This window comes from Mustela putorius, unplaced genomic scaffold, assembly GCF_011764305.1.
Source record: "Mustela putorius furo isolate JIRA1106 unplaced genomic scaffold, ASM1176430v1.1 tig00003846_pilon_pilon_pilon, whole genome shotgun sequence".
NCBI lineage: Eukaryota > Metazoa > Chordata > Mammalia > Carnivora > Mustelidae > Mustela > Mustela putorius.
The window spans coordinates 21554469-21578402 of NW_025421999.1; the positions used below are offsets into that span (position 1 = coordinate 21554469).

At 43.8% G+C, this 23934-nt stretch overlaps 1 protein-coding gene across 5 annotated transcripts in view; it reads right to left on the reverse strand.

The window, feature by feature from the left end:
- SULF1 (sulfatase 1) overlaps positions 1-23934 on the reverse strand; it is a 172793-nt gene that overhangs the window by 7100 nt on the left and 141759 nt on the right. For all 5 annotated transcript variants that reach the window (XM_045063218.1, XM_045063217.1, XM_045063219.1 and 2 more), the window contains 9 exons: positions 20331-20547; positions 17879-18125; positions 15934-16030; positions 15314-15408; positions 14675-14740; positions 13616-13788; positions 9687-9829; positions 9470-9593; positions 7586-7619 (listed from right to left, as the gene is read on the reverse strand). In XM_045063218.1, coding sequence (XP_044919153.1) covers positions 7586-7619; positions 9470-9593; positions 9687-9829; positions 13616-13788; positions 14675-14740; positions 15314-15408; positions 15934-16030; positions 17879-18125; positions 20331-20547 — 1196 coding nt within the window. The remainder of the gene's footprint in view (positions 1-7585; positions 7620-9469; positions 9594-9686; positions 9830-13615; positions 13789-14674; positions 14741-15313; positions 15409-15933; positions 16031-17878; positions 18126-20330; positions 20548-23934) is intronic.

Consider the following 23934-nt stretch of genomic DNA (forward strand, 5'->3'; position numbering starts at 1 on the left):
TATACATACATGTCTACATATGTATGAGAAAAGGGCAGTTTCTTCTTTGTGGTAGAGTACCACTTAAGAAATGCAGCAACAATAATGAAGTTGGAAAAAAATCATCATTTTGCAGTCATCAAAATGATTAAGAATGATAAAATCATCCAAAGCTAGTGAATAAATTATTAATTAAAGAAGGAAAAAATATGATTTTATAGCAGATTAACCAAGCAAACCACACCTGAACCAAGTAATCAAAGGTAAGACCATCCACAGATGTCAGGGATTTCCTTATAAGATATCCTGGGGGGAACCTGAGTGGCTCAGTGGGTTGGGCATCCTAGTCTTGATTTTGGCCCAGGTCATGAACTCAGGGTTATGAGGTCGAGCCCCATGTCTGGCTCCACACTTGGTGGGGAGTCTGCTTGAGATTCTCTCTCTCCCTTTCCTTCTGTTCCCTTTCCTGCCCCCACTCTCTCAAATCAATCAATCAATCTTAAAAAAAAAAAAAAAAAGATATCCTGAGTATACACTTCCATGTTTGTGGTATTCCTGCCAGAAATGCACAATTTTAGTCCAATCACAAGGCAACACCAGAAAAACCCCAATTGAGGGACATTTTACAGAATAACTGGCCTGTACACTTAAGAATGTCATCAATGTGTTGCTGGGGAGAGGGGATGAGGCAGCTGGGTGATGGACATTGGGGAGGGTGTGTGCTATAGTGAACGCTGTGAATTGTGTAAGACTGATGATTCACAGACCTGTCCCCCTGAAACAAATAATACATTATATGTTAACAACAACAACAAAAATGTCATGAATGGCAATGAAAAGTTGAGGAACTATTCCAGATGGAAAGAGACTTAAAAGACATTACACTTTACTACAGTGTGTGATTCTGGATTGGATCCCTGACCAGAAAAACAAAATCCTCCCCAAACCATAAATATGACATTACTGAGACAATTGGCAACATTTGAATATGGACTGTGGACCAGAAAATAGACTTGTATCAGCATTAAATTGCCTGATTTTGATAAATGTACAAGAGTTATGTAAGAATGTTTTTGTTCATGGGAAATGTATACTAAAGCTCTTATATATAAAGATACATGATATCTGCAAATTATAAATGATTCAAGGGAAAAAAAAGAAGTATATGTAGTGTATGTGGAGAAAGAGCCAGAGAACAAGAAAAATCAGTAAGACAAATGGGGAAAAATTTCTTGGAAGTGTTCTTGCAAGTTTTCTGTACATGTAACATTGTATCAAAGTATTAGTCACAATCCTTTTAGATATTAGAACTAACTTGTCCACATTTCTGTCCTGGTTTCTGCCAGTCCTCATCTCACAAAAGGAACCCTCTTTCTTGGGCCATTCTGAAGTTCTTTATTCGGGGAGTAAACATATGAGTAGGTTTGTTCTGAAAAGTGAATTTTTGGAATAAATGTAAATGATTTCAAGTTCCAGGTAATTCTCATCCAATCTGGAAAATAGAAAGGTTGTGAAACCCCTAAGAGAAATGCAAATCACATGTAGGTCTCCAACTGAGTCTCATTTCTTCCTGGATGGCACTTATTTATTTTTAAGAGCATGACCACATAATTCGGGGCTCTAAGGGAGCTCAGCCGGTTAAGCTTCAGACTCTTGCTTTGGGCTCAGGTTGTGATCTCAGGGTCATGAGATCAAGCCCCGAGTCAGGCTCTGCACTGAGCAGGGAGTCGGCTTGAGATTGTCTCTTTCCCTCTGCCTCTCCCCCTGTTCCCTCTCTCTGAAAAAAATAAATACATCTTTAAAAACATGACCAATAATTTTGTCCCTGTCTCTGCATGGGTAGCAGAGATCACATAAGGGTAGATGTTGTCCCTCTTTTGGAGCAGTGGTATAATCCACAAGGACTCCTGGTGTCCTAGGAAGCAGAAAGAGTTGTTTCTACAGAAACTGCCTGATGCCTACCGACTTCTTCAGCCTGTTCTGTTCCTGCTCCCCACGTGGCCTCTGCCATAGCCTCGCCAAAACAATGTAGTTTCCTGAAAACACCAGGCTCTCTCCCTTCTCAGCCCTGGCATTTATTCCTAGAATTTACTTCCCTGCCTCATCATCTGAGTTAACTCTCAGCCTTCAAAATGAAATTTGAGCATCACTCCCTCTACAATTTCGTGACCCTCTTATGCCTCCCATCGGGTTTCCTCAGCATGGTGGGAGCCCCTCCATTATGCACCCACCTCTAGATGGTCCTGGCGACTTGTGTTCAGAAGCTCACTTTGACTTTCACCAGGCTAGATGTCCATAATTTCAAGGGGCAAGTACTAGGTCAACCAGAAATTCACAAGTACTGGAATTCTGTTGATGGTTGCTAAACTGAGGGGTGTTTTCGCTGATACGGCTAGTCCCCTCCAGGTTTCAGTTCTGAAGGCATTCATTTGATTTTCCAAAAGTGAGAGAGCCCGAGCAGAGTATCTGTGCTAACATATCCATTCATTTCTCCAAAGCCCTTGACTGTTTTTTTGTGTTCTCTTTGAATATTTTTCTGAAGGCACGGAGTTTCCATATTTGGGACCAAAGCAGTGTGCCTTGTGTGTGACATTCGTGCTGCTTGAAACACAGCATGTTTTAGGCTGAAATGGAATTCACTTTGGGTTTGGAAATTCCAGAGACTCTGAATTCAGTGCCCTGAACATAACTAAAAGCCTATCAATCATATGTACCTTTTTATTTGTTATGCAAAGAAGATTTCTAGGGCACTAATTTTATTGATGAATTGCAAGAACACCTATTTATTTTACAGATACAAGACCATGAACGTTCCACTAAGAAGGCAGTATAGAACTACAAATAGTAAGCTATGTCATTTATCTATAGATGAATAACTTTGCATAGTCAATGGCTGATTAAAAGCACATACCTGCTTATTGGGGCAAATGCACATAATTTTCCTTCTTTCTTAACATTTCATTATTTTAAAAAGCCTCTAATTTCATTACCCATTAATGGGATGGTAAATGTCCTTCAAAATTCTAGGGCTCTTTGCTATTTCTCTCACTATTCGACTTTATTATCAAACTTCGTTCATAGAATGAATTGTGTAAGACTGATGAATCACAGACCTGTACCCCTGAAACAAGTACTGCATATGCTAATAAAAAAATAATTAAAAATGAATAATGTACAGTCAGGGCTAAGCCCTTTTCAGATATCAGTTCATGTAATCTTTATGTGTTATGTATCTGTGTACGATCACCTCTTTACAGACGAGAAAATGAAGTTAAAAGGTTAAATAAATTGTTTGAGTGAAACAGCATGGTATGTAGATGAAAAGCACATGCTAGTTCCAGACTCCTTGGGTAGGTACTCCATCATTTATCTGCTATATAATCTTGGGAAAGTTACTTGGTGTCTCTGTGACTAAATTTTCTCATCAATAAAATGGCAGTAACAGTACTGCCTTCACAAAATTATTGTGACAGTTAAGTGATTTATCATATGTAAAGAACTTAGGAGAGTGTGGGAACAAGGTAAGTTAGGTAATGCAGCTAGAAATTGTCCCCAAATTAGAAAACAGTGGAGTCAGACCTTGGGACTAAGCTGACCCACAAAACTGTCCTTGCAACTATGTATGTTACCTAATCTGATCGACCCAAATACTATCATATTCATTCATTCTTTCTTTCTTTCTTTCTTTCTTTCAAAGATTTTATTTTTATTTATTTGACAGAGATCACAGGTAGGCAGAGAGGTAGGCAGGGGTGGGTGGGGGGAACAGGCTCCCCGCTGAGCAGAGAGCCCTATGTGAGGCTCCATCCCAGGACCCTGGGATCATGACCTCTGCCGAAGGCAGAGGCTTCAACCTACTGAGCCACCCAGGCGCCCCCTATCATATTATTTCTCATAGGTTATAACAGTCTTGAATATCTCCCTACTACATTCAGGATAAAGATCCAATCCTGGGATGCAGTATGCAACCAGGGTAACCAAATTGTCTAGATTGCCCGGGAGGGTCCTGTTTATGTGTGTTGGACTGGCACCCTCTTCCATTAAGCATTTGTCCAGAATTTTTGGAATTTTAGTTTAGAAAATCATTTTTAAATACAATTATTTGATACATCCACTGGTCAAGTCATTGATCAGCAAAGACACATATCACATTTAGATCATTTTAATTATTTTTAGTACTCCCTCTATGGTCAAAACATCCCTGTTTGGAAGACAAATTCTGTGGTCACACTACATACCACACTCTTCATGAAACAGCTCTGTTTACCTCTTCTGCTTACCCCTCACCTCCTTTCCTTGTCCTAACTTTGAATTGATCACAATTCCCCCAAATGAATCTTGACTTTGAAAAAACACTCCCTTCTAGTTGGAATGGTTTTCTTTCTTCAATATCCTATTCTAGATCATGCCAGCCTTGCCTTCTGCATGCAGCACTAAATGCTGCCTCCCTGGGAAGCTTCCCAGGATTCCCTGGGGTGGGTTAGGGGCCCCACATGGCTCTTATAGCGTCATGTTTTTCCCGTCAGAGCACTTTGATTTCTATGTTGTAATGGTAATACTTGACTATGTTCTCCTAGAAAGCAGTGGCATGCATAGAGGTGGCCACGTACATTCTTTCCCTCTTTAACCATTGAATGATGAGAGAGGATTAATTCCCGCACCTTTCTCTCGATTTTGAAGCCAATTACAGGTAAATTTCACTCCTCCGTTTGGAGGAAGGGTTGAGTCCTGCAATATTTTCGTTTCTTCTTCTATGGTATAAGAAACAAGGCACTGGGAATAGAATCACTGGTGGGAAAGTAAGACCAAATTCTGATAATTCTTTGGGAGCTTAGACGATCCTGACTTGTCTCTGCCCCTGATCCCGACCAGGGTGGCCGCTGTGGTGTGAAGAAACATTAACCCACCAGTGGGCATGGCCTGTCTAGCAGAACTTTGGCTGGATTTCAGTGCCTTCGTCCCACACAGCAGCTTTGCCTCTGACCCATGTCCTAACAACTCCGAACCTCAGCCCTCTGTTACCTGAGGAGGCTGGTCCCTTTAACCCCAAACCCTGACCTTGATCCAACTCTTGGTCAAGCCTCTTAAACAGAAAAGTCCAACGGGGTTAACCAGGCAGCTTACGAATAAAATGCACTTAGACGTGACGCATGCCAATTACTTTTCAGTGGAACTGGGAAGAAATATGGAGAGGAAAAAAGAAAATGGAGTCCTGAAACGTGGCAGAGAGAAGAGAACCAGGTAAAACTTCATTAAAGCAACCCAGAGCGGGGCCGTGGAGGTTGGGTTCTGTCCTTCAAGAAGTCCAGGCAGTTCAGAAAAAAGAGAGCTCTGTATTGCCAAAGAGTGATGAACGAGATGGCGGTGGTGGTGATGACTATCTCTATTTGTGTGGCTATCTCTTATAAAACACAGGAGCATTCTTCGGAATTTTGGTGTCACTATTCCCTTTCAAGTACTGTCTCCTTCGTGTTAATGTTTCATATCTCATATATACCTTACTAATAACACTCATCGTTCCTGGGGCTTGATACATGCCAGGTTCTGTTCTCATCTTCTTACTTAGCAAGGCAGGACTTGAACCCAAGGCAGACTGACTCCTCCATGCTAACCAGTCCCTATCACCCAGCTCGCTCATCTACATCCATCTGCAAGGCGATAGCTGCTGTTCCAGGGGAGATGAGTCAAAACACGCAACAGCAAGGTGTGCAGAAGCCTGGCTGTGGAGGGTGAAGCGCCGTATGGCCTGCTGGTCTCCAAAGGGCGGCACCCGGAGGGCCCGGGAGTAGCCCCACCAGCATGAGGCCGCCCAGAACCGCCCCCTGCCCTGGGCTGCTCCACACAGCTGCTGGATGCCCACCGTGCCTCCCAGGAGTATTTCCAGGACATCAAAAGGCAGTGGCATTAGCTTTCCTAAGCAATGGGAAAAATAAACACCTCCTCAACCTGTTGCTCCTATTCTATTTTGCAACACAGAAATGACTGCTTTCAACTAGAGCCAAAAATGATCGCCTGAGTCATGGGGGCTACTTTCTGAGTGGTGCCCTTACTCTGTGCTTGTCCTAACAGGAAAAATGACCTGGGGAGAGTCAGCGAGCCTCTTGGGGGGCCTAGCCCCAGGCACATGCTCCAGCCATCAAGAAATAAAATAAATAATGAAGCTGAACAAGGAACAGACTTGCTTCTCAAAAGGCCATTTTGAAACGAATCTAAAGATGAAATTTTCAAAATCCACAAAATTGAAGGCAGTTAAAACTATTATGTAGTCAGTCTTGTGCAAGGTGAATGTTTCTGAAACACTGGTCTGCTGAATTCTCAAATTTCATATTCTTCAGGTTTGGTCGTTAACCGGTTTTCTCAAAGTCTTTTATAATGAGATTTTATGATTAAAAAATGCATTTAATTAGTTTTCTAAAAAAAAAAAAAAAAAAAATCAGAGTCTTCTCGAAGAGTCCCGGCTTCTGAAGAAGCCTGTCAGGAGTGCCGTCACTGGAGGGCGGCGTACACGCAGACACCATGTGGAGACAGGATTTTCGGCAGTTCCACACAAGGGGTGGCTTGTTTGGCATCTGTTCCCTTTCAGTCCATCAGGGCACCGCAAGCAGGAGAGGTCGCATCAGACACTGCTTTTGGGTATCCAGCGAGTCCCCCAGGTGTGACCGGCAGACACTCTCTCAGGAACCCCGATTCATAATTTCCCTCCCGCCTGCAATGTGGCTATCCGCGGACATCCAGCTCGCCCCCTGCCTTACAGAACGGTGGGATCCAAAAACGCTGGGCATTCTGAGTTACAGAGTTTCCTTAGATTTGTCCTTTGGTAGGGAATTTTGGCGTGGGGCGGTGAGAAGGCGACAGGTAACACTCCATCACCTTGCACACACGTTACATTGAGTTAAGAAGGATGTGTGGGCGGGTCAGAGGGAACAAGATGGCTGGGCTGAGGCCCATTTATGAAGTTTGGGTGCGTCAGGCATTACCATCTCTGTGCTAATGCGGAGGCCTCTTGGTCCCTGACCCTAGTGCCTTCTCCTCACTCACCACCAGCAGAGCCTTCTGGATCGTAACACTGATGCTTTTCACCACCCAAGTTAATTAAGGCCTCTTAGCAAGGAAGCTCTTTCGATTTCCTCCAACTTCAGCTTCAGAATGCTCTAGAAATTCCCATCACTCCTTCTGGGTCTTTAACATTATATTTCATAAAAATCTCAAACTAGTTTCCATGAAGCCTCTCCAGCAAATCCATATGTGAGCCCCACAAGGGAAATCATTCTCCCAACTCCTCCCCAGGGTTCCCAAAGATCATTCTGGTTTGTTTGTTTGTTTTCCCCTTTCACATCATTCCATGCTTAAAAGCATCATCTAATGAGCAAACGCATATGGAGGCAAGGCTCTGAGAGACACCCCGCGGTGACAGTCAGCTGATTAAAAGCAAAATGACAGATCCGCAACCAATGACACAATCTGGTGGCGAATGTTATTAGCATGTGCACGCACCCCACACTATGCTCTGTGCTACACAGTGAGAAACGGAAATTAGTTGAAATGGCTGGATCATGCAATTATTGGGAAAAGAAGCTGCGGGGGGAGAATAAAAAAGGGTGAATACCTGTGCAGGCCATAGCTTCCTCCATCTTTATTTCCTGACATAGGAAAATACAAGAGTAATTTACGTTAGCTTTAGAACTCATAACACCATTCACTACGTAGTTTCCCATGCACAACATCTAAATCCTGGAAAGAAACAGATTGTGTTAAATGCAGACAGGGCTGGAGTCCCACAGGACTTTTCTAGAGACGGGTTCAAAATGAGGCTTGAGGGCTATAAATAAAAAGGTCTGAGATAAAAATGCAGAGGAGTTCATTTGAGACATGAAAGAAATGGGAAGGAAGGAGAGCCCATTTAAGAGCAGGAAGAGAAGTCCTTCCAGTCTCAGTAAAATCCTGGTTATTTTGAGACAAAACACTTGAAAAAAAAAAAAGGGGGCCAATGGTCATCTCTCTGAGGAAATGTCTAGAAGGTGGAGAGGACTACTTTGGGCCAACAGCCCTCAGGGGCTCCCCCCGGGTGTGTCATCCCATCAAGGGACTGTCAGACTTCTCTGGGCAGTTATGTCACCACCTGTAAGAGAGCTAGGTCTTTTGGGGGAGAAATGTTTGGGTGTCATATTTCTAATGCTTCTAAAACTGCTTTAATTTCTAGGCCTTATTGGGCTTTTTACCTCCCCTCTCCTCTTCTTGGTGTATGAAAGGCTAAGATTTGAGGAAAAGCTCAGAGAAGCAAGGATATCTGGAAAGATTTGAGCTCAGTGGGTTCGTGACCAAAAGACCTCTTTTGCAAATCAGGATTGCCCTTTTCTGCTGGCCATTCATCTGAGTAAGGTGTTAATGAAGAAGGATTGGCTGATGGCTGTGAGGTAACCCCCCCTCGCAGGATTTATAATTTCCTAGGAAATTAAGGAATTTAATTTAATTAAGGAATTTCCCTTAGGAAAATTAGGAAATTCCCTTCAAAGCTTGAAAGCCTCAGGACCCTACAATGGTAGAAATGACTGGTGGTGGACATTGATCCTTTGGGGATGGGCACTCCCCCCTTTCTGGTCACATGACCCAGGACTTGCTGTTGCATACAAGGGGTTCCTGCAAAGTGTCCTCCCCTGCTTGGGCACCCTGCACTTTGCCCTTTTGGGGTTGGCCAGCCCTATTGACACGCATGCTCTTGCCAGTGCCAGCTCCTTCTCCTTCCTTCTGTGGACTGCTGGAATTTATAGTTCTACCAGAATTACGAGGAAATCAGTATTCCCATCAACTAGGAAAGGGCGGGGACAGACTGAAAAGATCTGCAGCTCTATGAAACAAAGCGATAAGTAAGTTTAACACAGCAGCCCAGAGAGGGGACATCTGGCTGATTCCGTATGGGCCCTCCAACGCTGTTAGAGCCCCAGACAGTGCATTACTCAAGTATCTCTAGTTTCAGAGGGAAAATCCTGGGAAAAGAAATCTAATCCCATGTTCCAGGCAGGGATTCCCCTGGGGCAGCTCCCAGCTGTGGGATAAGCAGAAACAGGGCACTGGGTGTTTCTGTCCAAATTCACCTAAAAATTTGAGGATATCCCAGTTTGCCTTGAGTCTATATTATGCCTGTTGACAGCAAGAACAGATAAATCCCCCAGGATTTCATCCAACCTGCCCCAGTGGATGCTTCGTTCAGGAGGATTCACTAGGAGAACCAATGTGTGCGAGAAACTAGAATGAAACACTCACCCAATCTTTGGTGCGATAGCTGTTTCATTAATGCTCTCAGAGGTAAACTCAGAGAACACATTACATTCGGAATTGCCTGGCAAGCCTCCCGTGTAAGTATCCTAAACTCTCTGCGTCTATGCCTGGAAACACTTCACAGGTAGAAAACCCGACAACACAAAGAATTTCCCAGAAAATACAGGAAAAAAAACAAAACACAAAAAAACACAAAACCTTATTCCCCCCTTACCAACTTCCGGGCCCTTCGGTCTTGGGTTGCACTGCTTGTACCCTTGACAGCTCCTGAGCTCCATGAGTTGTACATGCAGCTGATTCAAAATACCCCGCTCCACCGTGTGCACGGTGTTGGTGAGCTGCAGACGAAGAGGCCAGGACGGGAGGGGTAAGCTCAGGTTCCGGCTGTTCACCGTCAACAGGTGTCATCCCACGAAAACATACCGACTTACCTGATAAGGATCTGTATTCATATCAAAATACTCCAAAAAGCCAGTGGCGAACTCACAGAAAAGAAAATTATGCGTCTCGTTGACAGTCCGCAAACACCAGTAGGTGTTGTTGTTAGAACTCGTGCAGGCACAGAACGATCCCACTGTTGTAAACACAGAACAGCGAAATGAAAAGAAGGAAACAACAATGAGAAGGGAGCAGGCTAGCCGTTCTAACATTTCCTTATCTTTATACTGCAAGGGGCACATTTTCTGTCTTGTAACTACTATGTGGTTGGATTATAAAAAAAAATTATACTCTACTCCTCCCTAAACAGTTTGCCGTGGGAACAGGTGGAGAATGGGGAGAACAGTGGCCATCTATGATCGTGAATACAGACTTCAGGCCACCGTGAGGTTTCCGGCACGTTCATTTGCCCCCCACCATCAGGCAGTGGTTTCTGAAGCAAGGGTGAGTGAGTGGAGAATGGGAAGGAAATGATCAGAACTTGTATTATGGTTATTTTGATCTTTTCTTAAAAAAGGAAAAAAAATAGTTACATAGTACAGAGAAGGACGCTGTGCCCTTGCTTGTTCTCTGCGTCATGGTCACACTCACAAATGGTACGCAGAAAGGGGATTATTCTGATCATTGTAGACAACTTTTTTTTTTTTTTGAAGATTTATTTATTTGGGAGAGAGAGCATACACGCACACATGCATGGGGGGAGGGGCAGAGGGAGAGAGAGAGAATCTCAAGCAGATTCCCAGCTCGGTGCAGACCCCAATTTGGGGCTCAGTCTCATGACCCTGAGATCACGACCTGAGTGGAAACCAAGAGTGGGGTGCTTAACAAACTGTGCCACCCAGGTGTCCCAACAATTTTTAAGATGAAATGGGCGGGCTATGACTATGAACCGTTTCGTACCACGCAGAGGTTCACTGTGGAAAGTATACAAAACAGATGTCAAATTAAAACAAAACAAAACAAAACAAACTACCTGGTCTTCTTTTATAGAAAGGCAGTTTCCAAATTTGTTGACCTTTCTTGCAATGATAATTGCATTTTCAAAGTGTGCTGTCCAGCAAGATTTTTTTAAAAACAATTGGGATAGGTACACTTAATGAGCATTCACTGTCCATTATGTACTTTGCATGTATTAACTCATTTAATCCTTTTTTTTTTTTTAAGATTTATTTATTTATTTGAGGGCGAGAGTGAGCATGAGAGCGGGGAGGGTCAGAGGGAGAAGCAGACTCCTTGATGAGCAAGGAGACTGATAAGGGACTTGATCCCAGGACACTGGGATCATGACCTGAGTTAAAGGCAGATGCTTACCTGTACCCCTGGGGATAAAAATATATGTTTATAAAAAATAAAAAATTATATTAAAAAAAAAAAAGGCAGATGCTTAACTGACTGAGCCACGCAGGTGTCCCTAGAGGAGATACTCTTATAACTACATACTGCTTAACCCTCATCCAGTATTTTTTTTTTTTTTTAAGATTTTATTTATTTGAGAAAGAGAGAGGGAGAAGCAGGCTTCCTGCTGAGCAGAGAGCCCGACCTGGGGCTCCATCCCAGGACTCTGGGATCACAACCTGAACTGAAGGCAGATGCTTAACCAATTGAGCCACTCAGGCACCTCCCCCCTCCCCCCAACCAGCAACCAATATTAAACACACTCAAGCTGAAAAAGAGGTTTTAAACAATGAGTGAGAAATGATTTTTTTCCCCAATTTTATTTTAATAGACTTTTTAGGGCATAAAAAGGTTCACAACAAAACTAAGCAGAAGGCAGAGAATTTCTGGAGAGAACCCTATGCCCATGATGCCCAACCTTCCCCACTGGCCACATCCCTCATGACAGTGGCACATCTGTGACAACAGATGAACCGACATTGACACGTCATCACCCAAGGTCCATAGTCTGCATTAGGGTTCGCTCTTGGTGTTGTATGTTCTATGGGTTTTGACAAATGTATAACGCCGTGTACCCACTAGTCTAGTGTCACACAAAGCAGTTTCCCTGCCCTAAATGTCCCCATTGCTCCTTGCCTATTCATCTATTCATCCTTGCCCCGCAGAAACGATTTTTCAGGCTGCTGTGCCTCTGGTGCCCTGGCCCGGATCTTGGTGGAGGACGGACCCCTGCAACCTGAATGACCCTCAGAGATCCTCATGCCCCAGTTTAGGGAACGAGATTAAACATTAAATGCTATGAGTCTAAGACTTCACTTGGCCTCAATGTGGCTGGAAATGAAAATGCAAACTTAGACACTGAAATCAAAAAGCATCAAAATGGAAAGATAAAACAGAAATCCTCAGAGATAGGACTGAAATCCCCAAGAATCATCTGGGGTTCCTGGGGTATCCAAATCCTACTTTGAGAAATATTGACACAGGTGGTCTCCTGGGCTCTTTTCAAGGAGAAGGTCTGCAGTGTTAGCTACTTCCTGGGATGGTAAGACTTCAATCAGATGATGTGTCACAAAAATTGAGGGCACTATTTCTAGATGACCTCTGTTAATACTGTGCATAGGCCCCTAAAGCACTGTAAGTGTGAATTTTAAAAGTTTACAGTCGATGGGGCACCTGGGTGACTCAGTTGGTTAAGTGTCCAGCTCTTGATTTTGGTTCAGGTCACGATCTCAGGGTCGTGAGATTGAGTCCCGCATTGCCTCTGTGTTGGGTGTGGAGCCTGTTTAAGATTGTCTCTCTTCCTCTCCCTCTACCCTCCTACTCCTCACCCCTGCTTTTGTGCCCTCTCTCCAAAAAAAAAAAAAAAAAAGTGCACATTGCTATTAGTCATATCATCAGCAATTCCATGTAAAACCATATATTTTCTAAAGTCCCTATTCTTCTGTGGGCATAGTGTTAGGTACTAAAGAGGACTGAGATTTCAAATACAGACCCTGCATTGAAGGGGTTTTCCCTTCCTTTTATTACACTTAGAACATGACATGAAATAAAGCAGAAATAAAATGTATTCAAGGCAAGACTCCATCCATTTAGCTATTTGGTAACAGATAAGACTAAACCCAGCCTTACCGGGTAGGAGCTCTGCCTGGAGTGGGCCGTATGTGAAATAACACCATCAGGAGACACACCCAGGGAGAGCATGGTATTTTCAAATAAAATATGGAAACTGATTTCCAAAGAAAATAGTAATTTTCGGCAAGATCATTCTAGTTGCCGGTACAGAACACAATATGATGGTCTCCTCTTAAATCATTCTAGATCCCCGATTTCAGGCTGCTGAAGCCCTCATCTTAGTAACTGTCATGTGAGTCGGTGTCTCTTCACATGGCGGCAGTTAGCAGCAACTCAGATAGGGTGATGGATGTGAACTGAACTTACTGTGGTCATACACAGAAGTCAGGTCATTATGCCATACACCTTAAACTTGGAAGGTGCTGTGTGTCAATTGGAGCTCAATAAAACTGGGGAAAAGAATGACTTTTTTTCTTTTTCTAAAAGATCTTATTTATTTATTTATTTATTTATTTATTTATTTGATAGAGAGGGAGAGAGAGAGATCACAAGTAGGCAGAGAAAGAAGGAAGCAGACTCCCTGTCAAGCAGAGAGCTCGATGCGGGGGTCGCTCGATTCCAGGACCCTGAGATCATGACCTGAGCTGAAGGCAGAGGCTTAACCCACTGAACTCCCCCAGGAACCCCAAGAATGACTTTTTAAAAGATTTTATGTATTTATTTAGAGAGCGTGAGTGGGGGGGAGGGGCAGAGGGAGAGGGAGAGTCAGGAGCAGACTCCATGCTGAGTGAGAAGCTCCATGTGGGGCTTGATCTCACGACACTGAGATCATGACCGGAGCCAAAACCAAGAGTCAACACTTAACCCATGAAGCCGCCCAGGTGCCACAAAACTGGGGAATATATTTCTAAAAACCAAAAAAAAACCCTCGAAACCAAAACCGTGCAACACTTACAGTTCCAGAATGGGGCCGTCTGCCAGTGGTTGTTGTCGTGGGTGAAGCAGGTGAGGCCAGGCAGGCTGCATTCCTCCCCCTTCCTCTGGCGTTTCTTCTCCTTCCTCTCCTTCTTCCTTCTGCGGTTCTCCTTGAAAAGCTGCAGTTTGCTGTCTACTTCCTGAGCAGCTTCCCTGTTCCAGTAGAAGGGATGCGTTCGGGATCAGAAAGCACTTTCCTGACTAAAAATATTATCGTCCTTATGAACCTCACACAAAGAGGCAGACACACAATAATGAATGACTTTTCTTTTTCACAGAGGACCTCGAACTCTAATAGGCAAGAGTGAAGACAAACTCGTTAAGTGACAACTCTCTTAGAATTTTACTGAGCTTGAAAGGATCAACATTTTCTTTCTTATTTACATGGAAACACTGGTGGAAAGGAATGTCAGCATGAATCCATGGACCCCGCTAACCACAGCATTTGGACAAATGGCTTAACTCCATGGGGACTCGGGACTCATTGGCAATAAAGTCCATGGTTAGTGGGATTAGATGGCTTGGAAAGAATTCCTTTTGCTATTATTTTGCTTTTTTTTTTTTCCATAAAGTACTCAACTTTTGTTGAGGCTCAATCCAAAATCCCCTTCACGTGCAAATTTTACTGTTATTTAAAAAAATGTGTATTTCTCCCAACTTTCAGAATTCAGCATGATTGCAGACCACTCTGTGGAACGCACCATCCTATTCAAGACGGTTCCATTTCCCAATCACTATCCAGAGAAAGCAGGGCATAGAATAAAATCCAGGTACCACCCCACAGACGGATGGAAAACACACTCAGAATTAGAGCAGAACTCCTTGTGGTTCCCGCTCAAAGGATTCCGAAAGCATCCCCGTGGTCTCTTGGCAAGGTATGGGCTTTGTTTTCAACTTCTTGGGCTCTATGCCTTCCTGGCTAAATCTGCTTGCTTGCAAGCAGCACTACGTGGAACGTAGGGGCCCCAACTATGTTTCAGAAGTGCCCAGTGGACAGTCCTCCACTCCCAGCAAATGCGGAAAACAGAGACTCACTTACTTGAATGGGTGGAGATGACTCTTCACTTTCTCTTGCTTTTTTACACCTTTCTCTTTATTATAGTAGCTACGGGCAAGAAAATTGAAAAGTGAGTCTTCGTAGTCTCACATTCGATCAGACAGTTCATTTTCTTTTATTTTTAAAGATTTTATTTATTTATTTACTTGAAAGAGAGAGAGAGAGGGAGAGCTGAGCAGGAGGGAGGGGCAGAGAGAGAGAGAGGCAGGCTCCCTGCTGGGTAGGGAGCCCAGCATGAAGGTTGATCCTGAGACCCGGGGATCATGACCAGAGCTGAAGACAATTGCTCAATCAACTGAGCCACCCGGGCGTCCCTTAAAAAAAAGAAAAGAAAAGAAAAGAAAAGAAAAGAAAAGAAAAGAAAACAACAACAAAAGCAGAAGTGAAGTGAAAGAAAGTAGTTACTTTAACGATCTTAGCTTAATAGGGCTTTTTAAAGCTTCGGCTTAGGTTTATGACATATTTCATTTAACCTAAGGAGTTTAGGTCATTACAGTGTACGTAACAAATTCAATTTATTAAGCTTTCTATTGGCGTAAGAGAGAAATAAGCCCAGTTCTTATCCCTGGAGCTTGTGGAAACAGAAGTTTGGAAGCAAGACCGCCAGGAGTCCGCACTCACCTCTGTTTACTACAGGCACATTCCTCTGGTTTTCTCCTTTTTAGGTGTCCTCTCACTTCTCTTAAATTCTTAATTTTGTCTTGCAAGGCTTCAATCTGGAAGACACATATTTGAACAATGACATCTGAAGATCAGGATTTTGTGTGCCGAGTGCCCCTCTTTTCACCTCGTCTTTTGTGTTCCATCATTCCGGCTATCCTCTGAGATGGTAATTAGCTTGGAAACAAACTGGGCACAGAGCATGTCTACCACGATGTTCCCGCTGGTCATGATGATCATGACCCGATGATGTTCCGGTCCTCCCGCTCATGTTCCCGCTGAGACAAACATCAGCAGGTGCCTTGCTTACGACTGGATCATTTCCTCGAGGAGATTTCGACAGGTCCTCGAGCCAATCCCCATGGTTTTCTCACTCCCTATTTTGTTTTCAGAGAGGATGATCACTCTATCTCCAGGGAAAGATAAATACGTTGCTACGCTATTTTTCACGTTGATGTCATTGTAAAAAAAAAAAAATAAAATAAATGAAGTGGACACACAACGAGCCCTCCCGGCCACCATGGAGCTGGCGAGCCGGGTTTGCCTTTGGACTACACCTTCCAATCACAGCCGTGGCTAACCTCTTTATCAATGTACGCCTTGTGGTCCTTCCAGGCTCTGGCCGATTGATACAGTTCTCTCTCACAGTGGATTGTATCATTTGGGAGAATAAAGCACCTGCAAAAAAAAACAAACCCAGAACATTAGAAATAGGTTTATAAGCTAATCTGCATTAAAAAAAAAAAAACCATTAGAAATAGCAAAGGGAACAACATTGTCTTCTAAACTCTTAATTTGGAGGCAAGCAGTAGTTTGAAGCTGAGCCCTAGGCAAGGATATGTGGGAATGTCTCCTGGACATCCGGGTGCAGAAAGGATGGCGTCAGAGACCCTTACTGAGATCCCCTTTTACAGCAACGTTCAATATTCATGTCCGCAAGAACAGCGACCACCGGAAAAGTCCAGATTTGAAAGCCTTGTCAACTACATAGGAGACATGGAGGTTTCCACGGTTACAATGGAAGCAAGTTGTCTGACTGAAGAGATGCAGAGTTAGAAAGGGGTTATTATCCTATTCATTTTGTTACAAAGACTCTGCCTCAAGTACCCCATTCAGTTCGAAGCAAAGAAATACCCCTACGGCATAGAAATATTGGGATAGGGGGTTGATCGGTACTGAAAGAGAAACAAATCCTGGTCTGAATCTCCTAGCATGTAATTCTAACAACTACAGTTGACCTTGGAATGACACAGGCTGGAACAGCACAGGTTCACTTAAAGGTGTTTTTTTTTTTTTTTTTTTTTTTTTTTTTAACAAACACAGTCCAGAGCTGTAAACATATTTTCTCCTCATTCTTTTTTATGATTTTCTTAACAACACTGTTTTCTCTAACTTACACTACTGTAAGAATATCGTATATGATACATATGAAATAAGTGTTAATTGACTGTTTATATCATTGTTAAGGCTTCTGGTCCACCGTAAGCCACTAGCAGTTAAGTTTCTGGGGAGTCAAAAGTTATAAGTGGATTTTCAACTGTGGAATAGGGGAAGGGTCTGTGTCCCCAATCCCTGTCTTGTTCAAGGTCAACTGCACAGGCACGGGAAGATCAGTCCCAAAGATAAAAAATCCTGCCAGAGCTCGTAATACCAGGTCTCCCCAAAGTGATAGAATGAGAAAGAAAAAACCCTGGCTACTAAATTCAGAAAGAAAAATTTTTCTCTCTCATGAGAGTAACGATTCTGGAAGGAAATGGAGAAGGAGGTGGTGCATTACAGCTGTGGGGTAATCATCTCCTTCCCTGCCTCCATAACTCCTGAGGCCCTCCTTGCCCTCTGGGATCTGCCCTGGCTAGTTAGGTGTTTCTGCATCTTACCTCCATTCCCACCACATCCCACCTCTCCAGAAGCTTCTCCTGGACTCTCAGTCCTCCTTTGGGGTATGAGTGTACAGCTCCTCTGAGCCACTACAGGCCAGTCTTGGTTTCTATCAAGTTCCTAGACTCCCACAAAGGTAACTGTTCAAGGGCAGAGCTCCATGCCGCTAAGTTAAGATGTGATAGAACTGCTCTGGCTAAATTCCCAGCAGATCAGCCTTCACGTGAAACTGAACCCAAGGCACGTGTCCAAATGTACAACTGTTTGGACACCCCCTTGCTTCTTTAAACTCCAGTTGTTCTGCAGGCCAACCTCTGGACCCTGTACAGCCGAGCAATATCACTTTTTATGAAGAAGCAAAAGAGTGGAGTGCCTGGGTGGCTCAGTGGGTTAAGCCTCTGCCTTCAACTCAGGTCATGATCTCAGGGTCCTGGGATCAAGCCCCGCATCGGTCTCTCTGCTCAGTGGGGAGCCTGCTTCCCCCCACCGCTCTCTGCCTGCCTCTCTGCCTATTTGTGATTTCTCTTTCTGTCAAATAAATAAAAATCTTTAATAATAATAATAAAAAAAAAAGAAGCAAAACAGTGATAATGGAGAGGGGAAGATGACTGGGAACCCAGGCCCCGAGAACACCTAAAGCCTTCCTACTTGTGAGTCACTCGGACGGTGGTGGGCAGGCCCAGGGCATTGTCTCTGTCTGTCAGCATTGCGTCCCCGTCGCCGGCAGCCTGGGGACCTCCGGGCCCCCTGTGGCCTTCATCGTGGCGCTTGGCAATGTTTCTGGGTCGCAACACTTGCAATTCCTCTTCTTCCAGGTTTATGTCATATATTTCGCCTTCAAATTCGACGGACAAGGAACGTGTTTGCCGGGTATGGACAAATCTGGGCTTGTACTCTGGAAATAAGGGAATATGCATTAACATGGGTTCTTGTCTGGGCTTGGGCGCTGCATAGCAGTGGATGGACGGCATGTTCCCCTGGCCTTAGCCCTTTGTCCCTCCAGTGGAGAGGGGGGTGCATCTCAGTTCCTTTCCACTCACAACAAGCCGTGAACTTCTGTACTGCGTTTTCAACGTGAACTGCTAAGGCAGTTTGTTTGCATAAATCTATATTCCCAATTATGGTATTAATCATAATACTGACTCTCATTGACTGGGCCTTTGCTATATATTATTCAGTTCATATTTATCTCTAATCCACAATCTTGGAAGACCTGTATTATTATAATAAATCCTTATATTAAAAAAAAACTTATTAGATTGCCAGAACAGACTCATAAATTTGGTGTGATGATTCTTACGGACGGGAAAACTGAAGCTCTGAATGCTGCTTACATTTTGCAAGGTTATGAAGCCAACAGCGGTGGGAGCCAGGGTTCTAATCTACCAGATTTTAAAGGCCACAGTCTTTCCACAACGCTGGGCTGCTTTTACAAAAGGGTACATGTTCTCGACACCTTCTATTTGTACAAAAAAAAAAAAAATAGAGAAAAATTGAATTTTGCAAATGCTTTTATCAGGCAGCTGACTTTTAATACCTGGCAGATGGAGGGCAATGCGAGGGGTAGGCCGGCATGGTCTCTGGTCTGCACATGTGGTCAAGGCTCATAGTGTGCTGGACACGGGCTTTAATGCATAAACCTTGGCCCCTCCTTACCAGATGCACTTTGGCTCCGAGGGGACATACTCACAGGGCCCTCTTTCTCCAGCCTGCTGCTAAAATAGGAAGAAGAGAGCACCCAGGCCATGGACTCAGAAAGGCACTGGCCACAGGATCCCGCCATGATGGCAGTTTCCGGAGGAGGAAACGCCTCTGTGACAGTCAGCAGGGCACTGAGTGTGCTCACGAACAACTCCTGTCCTTCAATAGGTGAGATTCTACATGGTTTGAAAGAACGGCCCCGGGCATCTCCACTTGTGTTCAGTGTCGGACAAAATCAGTGTTCGTGGTCACTGCTGTGGAGGCTGCCCCTTCCGGCTTTCCATTTGATATCTTTGTGTAAATTATTAAACCTGGCATTTTCTCTTAAGGAGGAAAAAAGATCTCTTAAATCATTCTTAGCCTTTGGGTTAGGGATTTGTTTAAGAATGTGTTGAAAGTTAGGGATATCCAGAAAAATGTGCACATATATACAGAATAGACTTTTTGGATAAAATGTTAGAAGGCTCACAATCCCCTGAAATCCATCTGTGGAGTCCAGGATAAAAAATCCAGCGCTAAGAGCCTCTATTGTTCTAGTGATTGATTTGATTTCCTAATTTACAATGTGGGGGACACCTGGCTGTCTCAGTCGGTAGAGCACACGACTCTTGATCTTGGGGTCGTGAGTTCAAACCCCACGTTTTGTGTATAGCCTACTTAAAATAACAACACAGAAAATGTATTTTACTCATTTCCAAACCAGTATAGAAAAGAATTGCCACAGAAATGAGTCACTTTTCCTAATCTGCCACTAGGTGGCAATAGACTCTCATTCTTTTACGGAAGGTGCCAGACTGGGTTTTCACATCTGTATAATCACAGGAATTTCAGAGTTGCCTGATAGAATTTTTATAAAGAAAATGCTAGGCTTTTCATGCCAAATTTGACTAGTTTGACCCTGCCAGTCAACCAGAACAACAACAAAAAAATACTGTCCTACAAGAGATGTACCTTTAAAAAAAGTATTTATATTTTTCTTATTAAATCTATAAGCAATGAAACCTCGAATTTTTATTTTCCTCCTTTTTTTTTTAAAGAGCAGCTCAAGGCAGACAAATCAGGACATTAGTATTCATGTAAACTAAAACTGACCTAAACTATACCCTCTGCTCTTCCCCACACCTGTTACCCCTTTTTAGCTCTTTTAAGTGTGTGCATAGTTTGTGTCTAGTACTTTTACTGAATATATTTTCATTCTATGCTTAAGTTAAAATGTCCACAAACCCCAGATTTCAACTTAGTTTCGCTCTTCTAAACAGAACAATTCTTTGTTTTTGGCGCTAAACCTCTGCATGGATAAGATCTCAAACGTAGAGGGAGCAAGCCTTTTCTCGTCTCCCTGTTGTCCATCGGCAGAGCACTCTGCCTTCCCCTGACAGGGCCCCCGCGCGAAGCTTACTGGGGGTCCCCTGGTTTCTCAGGAACTGCCTTTGACTCTTCCTCTGGCTCCTGCCCCCACGATAGCCGGACTCTCCGCAGCTGCATTCTTTGTCCTTGTCTGGGAAGCCGCGAGCGTAGAGGTTCCGCGTGCTGTGCTGGACCGTGAGCAGGTCCCCGGATCCTTTACACTTGTGAATTCGAAGCTTGCCAGATGTGTCCTCAATGCACTGCCACTTCTGCAAAAGCCAATGTGAAAGCGGGTTACCCATCCCGCTCCAGGTGTTTCTGATTAAGGACGGCTGCCTTAGGTTTGGGGCAGCATGAGAAACCCCCTTAAGGAGAGCCAAGCAAGAAAGGCAAGCTTTTAACTGAGCCTGCCGTTCAGTCCATACCCCCCAACCCCGTGCTCTTAGCTCTTTCTCTCACTGTAGGCAACTGCGGATGACAAGGAAATCACTGGAAATCAGAACCACCTCTGCGACACTAGAGCCAAAAATTGATATATAAATCCCCGGTATCCAGACTAAACAGAGTCTTGAATGAAACATGTAAAAGCCCTTAATTCGCCAAGCCACAGAATCCAGCTGTCAGGGCTGTTTTCGCCAGACCCCTCTTTTCTCTGCAGAAACACACTTGGCTGCTTTGTTCTCGCCCCCGAGTTTCTGCCTCGAACCATGGAAGACAGAGAGGAGTTTAATCAGAGTCTACGCGGAGCAAGCGGACCAGCTTTCACATGGCATGAGTCAGCATGCCAGGTGTTCTCTGGGCCTCTTCTTAGCCTTCTCCAGACCCTGCACGCCCCGCAGAGCGAGCTGCTCGGGAGGACACATCGTTCACCTTCCCAAGAGATGGGCATGGGGGAGCTGCCCCAGGGTTTTCTCCTTTGAGCCTTCTACCAACAGGACCCAGCATGGGCTTCAGTGTCCCATTCACCTCCCGCCCATGCTTCTTGAATAGCAATCTGGCGGAAAGAAGAGCATTCACCTTGGGGGCATTTCATGGGCTCCTCCATATCTTACTTAAAGACTGAATAACCTTCCCCTTTCTTTTTCTTTTCCCCCTACTCGCTCCCTCAAATGGTAGTTTGGGAAGAACACTGACCCTGAATTGAAGCTGACCACGCTAGCACATAGTGTGCTACATAGTGTGCACGTAGTGTGCAGAGAACTTCTGTCTCTGGTTTTTGTTCCAGAGAAGAGTATCACCTGTATACAATTACTGATACCTTTCCTTAAATGGACACATTTTTAATCAGTGGCCAAAGCAATAGTACCTGTCAAATTGTGCATTTGTTGCGCGAGTTACATATTTTCAATAAATAAAAAAAATATCATCCAGTAAAAGATGGTTTTCCCTGCACCACTGTAAGATGATCTCAGCTGATCCCTCCCCCATCTCAGCCTTGTACCTGTACCATACTTTGGATTATATTTTAATGTCCAAGTGACCTAATGCAAGGTAAAGTTTAGTCAAAGGTCCCGGAGGTCCTGGTGAGCAAATGACCCTTGTGTACAAAATGGGGTTCAACCACTCACAGTGGAGCGAGGTGCAGTTTTGGCTTACTTTCTCTTACTGGAGCCATGTGCCCTCTGTAAGTGTTGAATTATCAGAGCCGCCTTGCGTCTCTACCACAGAGTTCCCAAATCCCTGGTTTATAGGGCTTGCACTGTGATCTTGCTTTACCCCCACACCCTCTTGGTGCTACTGCTTTTGGTCATTTCCAGTGACATCAGATGACAATCTTCTTTGAGGCTTGACCAGCATATCCTTAATGTCTATCCCTTCCATCCAGAGAAGCAGGCTCTAGAGACAAAGTGACTAACCCTATTCACAAAGCTATGAAAAGGCAACACAGACAAGAACAGTCAAAGATCCACTAAGTTAGAGATGATTTAACTGGAAAAAAAAAAGCAAAGTCAAGTTGATTAGGCACCGGGGAGTTATGTGAGCTCAGTGGTTCTCACGACTGGGCACTGGAGTTTCCAAAGCTTTCCTGGTGAATCCAATGTGCAGTTGGGGTTAAGAACAACTAACTTTGATTTGCATCTGGTCCCTGGAACTTTCTGCAGCTGGGACCAATGGCATGGGCAAAAGAGGTATTTGTGGGTCTAAGCAGCTCAGAAGGATGAGTCTTTGAGAGGGGCGTATGCATATTGCAGTGTGGGTATGCAAAGGAAGTTGTGTCTAGAAAGATACTGATGTAATTGGATCAGAAGACGACTCCAGCTGCAACAGAGGAACACTACCGGCTTGTCTCTACAGGCAGGACTATGTGCTTTCTGTAAGAGTAACCAGTTTTCCTTACAGTTAGCTGACAAGTGAGGGAACTTAGTATTTATAAAGGTTGAGCACAAAGCTGTGTGTGGCCTGCGGCAGGGTTCTGTCATTCAACGTGGAGACCAGTGGTTTTCAAGTCTGGCTTTGTAGCCCTTCTAGACACATCCCATGAGCTGGGAGGAGGTGCCGTGAAATTCTCAAAAATAGTTCTCAGGAAAAAAAATAGTTCTCAGAAACTGATACACAGCTCCATGGAGCGGTGTTATAGAATGTGTATCATTCTATATGCCCTATAGAATAGAATAGAATTTCTGCTGACAGCAGAATAATCTGTAAGCTTTCAAAGCTCTAGAAAAGTTGGGAATCGGTGGTGCTTCAGTGTCATTCTAGATCTGTATTTGTCCTAAATCCAGATGGTTGAGGACCTGTCCATCAATCTGGGTGATCTCTAACTCAAGCATCCCAAAGCTAAGAGTTTGCTACTTGATGCATATGCTAGCGGAAGCAGTGGCCAGGGGATCCACAATTCAGCCTCGTAACTGTTTAAGAAGTGCTCTATTTTCTACCAGACAGAAAAACACGGTTAACTTTATTCTTGAAAAATAATGTGTCTTCTGTGGCTTGAATTTTTTTCGATTTCAGTATAAACGTTGAATTTTAAAACACGCAACTACAGTGAAAACCCTCCTAGTTTTATAGTCACGATGCATTAAAAAATTCTACATTTTTGGTGTGGCCTGAAGAGCTGAGGGTACAAGTAGATTCTTCTAGAACAGAAAGTCTAGGCAGAATTTTTAACGATTTGGTCTATCTGGAATCCAACCTGCATTTCCCCATTAGCCAAATTCCTCGCTAATGTCCTACAGGGCAGAGGTGAAGGGAAGGGGTGTTTCTTTCCTGAAGAGATGAATTTAACCAAACCTGAGATCTGGCACCATCCCGGGTACGGATCACATATCTCACAAATCAAATATGCATGTATATATGGATGTGTACATATACACGCATATACCCGCTTATACTATAGGTATATGTATATGGATGCATACATACACACATGCATATACCCACATATACTATATGCACACATATATTAATGTATACATACATACATGCATATACCTGCATATACTATAGGCATACGTATATGGATGCATACGTACACAAACATATACCCACATGTACACACACATATACCCACATGTATACATCTATACACATTCTTGTATTAAACAAGAGCTACAGAGAAAAATGCCAACGATTTCTCTACCGTGGGCCCTTTGAACAAGTCATAGGCCCTATTAATAGAGTCATTAGCGAGCAGCTTTAAAAATCTTAGTGCGAAG